We start from the raw sequence: 6,035 nt of genomic DNA, 5'->3' as shown, positions 1-6,035 counted from the left end.
TGGCAATAGCCAGATGAATTTCGCTCCGCCTAGCTCCACTCATCCATCTGGAACCGATCCATTGAAGTGTTGCTTCAGAAGGCTGGGCCAAATCAAAAAATGCTTGCATATGATTGAATAAGCCACTTGTCCGTCATCTATTGACGTGCTACTTCAACCACTCACATCGAAGCCAACCCGTGACGCTAATAACAGACTCACAGTCGCTTCTACGCTATGTCACATCTATGAAACTCCCGCCCTGCGTCCTGATTGGCTAAACCATGAAGTTGGTTGGAGAAATCACTCTCAATGGAAGAGGTCCCAGATGGATGTGAGTGAAGCTAGGCGGAGCTAAGCGGAACGACATTCATCTGGCTAGGGTCAGGTTAATGTATTCTAGCCACAATCTTAATTATGTGCAAGGAATTAGTCAACTGAATTTTATAAAAAAATATCAACACATACAAAATCTAGAGTAATTTTTAAAAATATATAATACAGTGGCTCACATTCATTCATCTATCAATGACCTAACTGCCACAGTGTTTTTACAAATACTCAAATTTGGCCCTATATTATTTTGTGCCATAGTTTTTGTGTTGCAGGATTATTTTCCTGTTTTCTAAAAAAAAATTGCATTGTATTTTATTTCTGGATAACCTGAGTTAGTGCTACCCAATCTTAACAATCGTACCACAGGTAAACTGATCGACTCTCTGGGTAATACCACATTTCCACAGGAATGAATCCCACTGTCAGTGCAGGAAAGCGCTTGCTAATGTGGACAGAACCTCCACTTGGTTCATGAAATTTCGTTACTCAGAGAGGCTTATAAGTGCAGGTCTATGTCCTCACCCTCCAAATCACATGCGAGTTCATCCATGAGGGGCTTCACTTTATTGGTGACCAGCTTAAGGTTGACCTCGTGGAGGAGCACCTGAGTCAGGTATTTCTCTCGCTTGATTTGCTCCTTGACCTTGTAGGGGACATCAGGGATGGTATAGGATAGAATAAATTTGGTGAGGTATACGATGTGCTGAGGAGGGAAAAAAGGCGAGCAAGCATTACAAAAATGTTCCAAGAAGTGAGAATGACCAAGCATTAAACACACAGAGAAATGACAACGAACATTAAGGTCTCTAACCTCAACAACAATGATGAAAGCTAGTTTGGCAGCTATGACATGCCAATAGTACATGTTATGGTCATACTGTTTGGGGTGACCTGGTGGGTATCTGAAATCTCGATACCTAAAATGAAAAGATATATTTGTACATGTCATATAGCACACACACACACACACACACACACACACACATACAAAACAAACAAACCAGTTATTGTCTTAATCACACTTTTCAGGGAAAATGAAAAAGGTAAATAAAGTCAAACTAGTCTAGTCCACAAAAATGTCATGTCTGTTGCTATATGTTCAATACCTGCAGGTGGTGCTGTTGTTAAACCAGTAAGGAATGATATCTTCAAGAGGTCTGCTTATGTTTGAGAAATCACTGATGTTAAAAATGGAGAGTGTGTTGTTGATGTAGCCTGCCATGGAGTTGCTGGTGATCTCCGTGTATGGTGACACAGAAAAAGACCAGTAATAGACCAGACGTGGAATCATGTCGGATGTGAAAGCTATTATGGCAGCCTACAATAAAGACATAAATAGCCAATTTATTAATTAGATTTGGTAGATTCCTATCTTCCATCAGATATATAATAGTGACATTCAGTGGTTACTTTGACTATTTACATATTCAAAGGTAGAGGGTTGTGGTTGTTTACATTTTCAATTTCTTCTTGTTGTAGATAATCAGTGTTACATGCATTTATGTGGTTCGGTATACTGTCAGTGAGCTCACATTGGTTGCTACAGCCAAGATAGCAACACCCTGAAGAATTGGTTGCCACGCTCCAATATCCTGGGCCTTTTCGGGGACAATCCGACGGAACTGCGTAGTCATCTTCCATGCGTCCACACGGATCTCAAGCAGGTTGTTCACCAGGGCCAGAAGAGGCGCCAAAGGGAAGGAGGCCACGAAGAGTGTCACAAAACCAAACTGGATTACTGGGCAAAAACAAAAAGGGTGATAAAATAACAGAAAACATTATTTACAGTTTGGAGTATGAAGATCAAATTCAAGTTCTATGGTATTTTTTCTTGACAACATTGTTAGACATTCATGATGGTGCCTGCCTTTAAAAATACTATTTTATGACTGTGGTAGTAAAATCTAAACTATTACCCCATTAGTCAATAGAGATTATGCTTGTCCACTTTTATTTGCCTTTCTTTGGTGTATGTAGTTAATGTCTCACCCATTTCCAGGTACTCGTAGAACAGGCCCAGCTTTCCCAGCGGCTGCAGCTGGTAATCCTGCTCCCACCGAGGGATTATCTTCTCTGACTTCACTTTATTGCAGTAACGGAAAATAAAATTTTTTACCCACCTGAGGAAAAAATTAACATGTGGCTCTCATCATTTTCATGTGACATTTCATACATTTTCTAAGATAAACTATGACTATACATAATGCTTAAAGCATTTTTCACAATGTGTTCATAACATCTTCACATTAATTTTAATGATGCATAAGGCAATCATGTAAGGCAAGTCTCGTGGATGTTAGATGTTTGCAAACAAAAACTCTGTCTTTCTTCTTTAAATAGAAGTTAAAGCAGTATATGTCTGAATGTTTGAATATGTTCCATACACAGAAAAGAGACCAGACTAGACTCTGAAAGCACAGATGGCTGAGGTGGGTACGCTTGTGACAGCCTGTGTGGGAGATGTGGTGAGTGTGTGGCAATCTCTGTGGACAGTAAACTCCAGACACTCACGGAACCAGAACTTCCTGTATGTTGTTCCAGATGGCCTTGCCTCCCATAATGACACTGAGCTGGGTGGTCAGTTCAATAAGACATCCTCCAGGATCACACTAACGAGGAAAAACAATTAGTTAATCAGCCAGAATAATGGCTAATTAGTAGCTGAACATTTTGTGACATGCCTATGTCAAAGAATCCACTGGACAATTAAATCTTTTCATACGATGGGCAAATAGGAACTTGGTGTTCTGACTAACGTTGGTGTTTTTTATTTTATTTCTTACCTCCTCATTCCGATACAACCCCAACCAGTACACAGGCTCTCCTGGGTAGCCCACCACTTTGCCCTTGAAAAAAGCAATGTAGATACAGGAGGAATAGTAGTTGACAAACTGAAAGAGGAACATCTTCAGTGTCAGGCTGTTCTCATAGTCTGTCTTTGTCCTTGGCAGCTCTGAGTGGCACAAAAATGGAATATTTTGAATACTGGGTTACAGGCATGGTTATTAAATGGGTTATTAAATGTATATTACAGGTATCTTCATTATATAGTGCTATGTGTACATTACTATGTGGACGTTCTGGAGCAGCACTAACGGCATCATCTCTCAATCAACTGACCAGGGTTTGATTTTTCAACCCCGCTGTCGCGAGTCTGTGTCACTTTGGGTTAAAAGTGTTTGCTGAACACCATACAACTTTAATTCTAACTTTATTAACTTTTAACTATAGCTGAAATATCAACTTAAGAAGTGCAATAACTGAAGAGGAAGTCTGTATTTATGCTGAAAAAAAATGTCATGCACTATTAATTTCCTCTTCTCTAAAAGACTAGATTATCATCAGCATCAGATTATGTTGTGACAAGTGATACACTGCTGACCCTTAACGGACTGTAGCAAAGGGAAAGAGCAGTCACCCCACCCAGTCTCAGTTTAGCAACCCGGCAGCTTGATTGCAACAGCAAAAAGCCAGACTCATTGGTATGGCAGTCAGAGTGCAGACTCAACCTTAATGAACGCACTCCATCTCATCGGCCTCCGCTTCTGAAGGTGTGTCCATGCACTTCACGCACACAGGTGTCCCTCATGCATCCACCAGCCGCTTTTTCTCCCATCCCAGGGTAGCCCACAGGGGTCAACCTACCCTGGAGGGTCCCTCATTCAACTTGCATACTGGTCACGCATCTGATGGCACATGTATCAAAAGAAGAGCAAAGTCCCCCCTCCTGGCCTTGAACCCTACAGGTTAACTGCGACACCAAACTGCGACACCACAGAGCCAAGCTCATTGGTATGGTAGTCAGAGCGCATACTCAACCATAGCCACAGGGATGGCACTCCGTCACACCCACTATCATCTGCTTCAGTCTGATATGATCTACTGACATCTCACAAACTAGCAAACAAACTTTTATACCCACCAAAGTCGGTTATCCAGATGGCAACCTTTTCATAGAGGTTGTTGAGGATCATGATGATGATGAAGTTGATGATTGATGCCGTGACGGTGGTTGCCATCTGGGGCGTCACATACTCTTTGAAAGGCTCCAGTCCTTTGATGTCTTCACGGAGCCTTCTAGAGAAGGTAAAGAAGACGGCAAGCCGGTAGATAATCACAGCCACCACCGATGCTATGATGAGAAATATCTGTAATCGCGGGTCAGAAAAAAAGAACATTATTAGAGGGACTGTAATGAACATTACATTTTATTCTTCTTGAACAATTGTAATTTGCTGATAAAATGCCATCTAATGGCTAGAATTAATAATTATCTAATAGAGTACTGTAGAAACAGACTTATTATGTGTGAGTTGTAATATACTTGAATAGTTATAACAGTATGAAGGATAAAATACACTATGTAAAATAAGCAAAGGTAGAGCTAATCTACACTGACACAGAATGGCAACAGTGACTACATTTACACTGACAGCAACAATCATGATGCTTACTTGAGCCGCTTATAGAATATTCCAGTCATATTCCTGTTTACATGTTACAGACCATAGTCCGATTAACTCAAGTTCACATTAAGCTACAAGGCAACCCTCTGTACGCGTCACATAATGCTGCAAAGAAATATCTTCCAATATTTCAATGTTCAATTAATGTGTACATGTCTACATAATGTCTACATAATGTGAAGTGAAGTAAAGAAGTTTGGAATGATCCACATCTTATTACGACTATGAACGTTTTTGGTTTACTGCTGTCCCTATAAACATAACAGTTGTGAATACTTGATTTATTACCCAGAACAGAACAGTCCCAATTCCACACGTCAGTCTCACACACCTCCCACAGGCAGTGTAAGGCACTTTCTCTTCATCCTGAAACAAAGTCATTAATCATCATTTTCTTTCTTTTGGTAACTATTAACTTTCAAGAGGTGCAAAATACAATGGGGAACTTGTACAGAGTCAAACCCAAGCAAATAAGTATCTTGAAAAGTCATGAACTCTAGAAACCTATTATTATATTACAGGAAAATGTTGGGAGGTATACTGTATGTCATAGTAGACCAACAATGCAATACAGATCAGTGAAGTTGAACTTCTTGAGGCAGGACCTGGTTGGTTGATGTGTTGGTTGATATACATACATATATATATATATATATATATGTGTGTGTGTGTGTGTATGTGTGTGTGTGTGTGTATGTGTGAGTGTGTATGTATGTGTGTGTGTCTGTGTGTGTATATCTGTGTGTGTGAGTGTATATCTGTGTGTGTGTGTGTGTGTGTATCTGTGTGTGTGAGTGTGTATATCTGTGTGTGTGTGAGTGTGTATGTCTGTGTGTGTGTTTGTGTCTGTGTGTTGTTTATTTACCAGGAGCTTCGGCTTGTTAAAATAGAACCCTGAATGTGTATGTCTGTGCGTGCGTGTGTGTCTGCATGTAGTTGTGAGAGTTAGTGTATATGGTCTGTGTGTGTATCTGCATGGGGTGTGAGAGTTAATATGCATATTGTGTGTGTGTGCGTGTGTGTGCGCGTATACAGGCTTTCAGACTGGCCCTGTTGATTCTCCACTCGAGCATACCCCAGTGACTGGACTCGTCCTGCTGTAAATGCATTTGGCCTCGTACTCTGGCCTTGGCTGCTCCTCCTGCTCCAGGAACTCCACCGTGTCCCACTCGTACTCCAGCTCCGCCTGATAGCGCTTCCAGAACTCCAGAAACAGCGTCACTGAGGAAAACCAGACGCTGAACTAGAACGCTT

At 40.9% G+C, this 6,035-nt stretch overlaps 1 protein-coding gene across 2 annotated transcripts in view; it reads right to left on the bottom strand.

Moving 5' to 3' along the window:
- Positions 1–255: 255 nt before the first annotated feature.
- Positions 256–6,035, bottom strand: part of ano6 (anoctamin 6) — an 18,394-nt gene continuing 12,614 nt past the window's right edge. For both annotated transcript variants that reach the window (XM_048267330.1, XM_048267329.1), the window contains exons 11-20: positions 5,857–6,002; positions 5,070–5,147; positions 4,238–4,463; positions 3,099–3,268; positions 2,827–2,924; positions 2,305–2,435; positions 1,848–2,053; positions 1,422–1,633; positions 1,127–1,232; positions 256–1,018 (exon numbers count right to left, since the gene is read on the bottom strand). In XM_048267330.1, coding sequence (XP_048123287.1) covers positions 812–1,018; positions 1,127–1,232; positions 1,422–1,633; positions 1,848–2,053; positions 2,305–2,435; positions 2,827–2,924; positions 3,099–3,268; positions 4,238–4,463; positions 5,070–5,147; positions 5,857–6,002 — 1,580 coding nt within the window. In that variant the 3' untranslated portion in view covers positions 256–811. The remainder of the gene's footprint in view (positions 1,019–1,126; positions 1,233–1,421; positions 1,634–1,847; positions 2,054–2,304; positions 2,436–2,826; positions 2,925–3,098; positions 3,269–4,237; positions 4,464–5,069; positions 5,148–5,856; positions 6,003–6,035) is intronic.

This window comes from Alosa alosa, chromosome 17 (genome assembly GCF_017589495.1).
Source record: "Alosa alosa isolate M-15738 ecotype Scorff River chromosome 17, AALO_Geno_1.1, whole genome shotgun sequence".
NCBI lineage: Eukaryota > Metazoa > Chordata > Actinopteri > Clupeiformes > Clupeidae > Alosa > Alosa alosa.
This window is presented reverse-complemented; position numbering and strand designations above follow the sequence as displayed.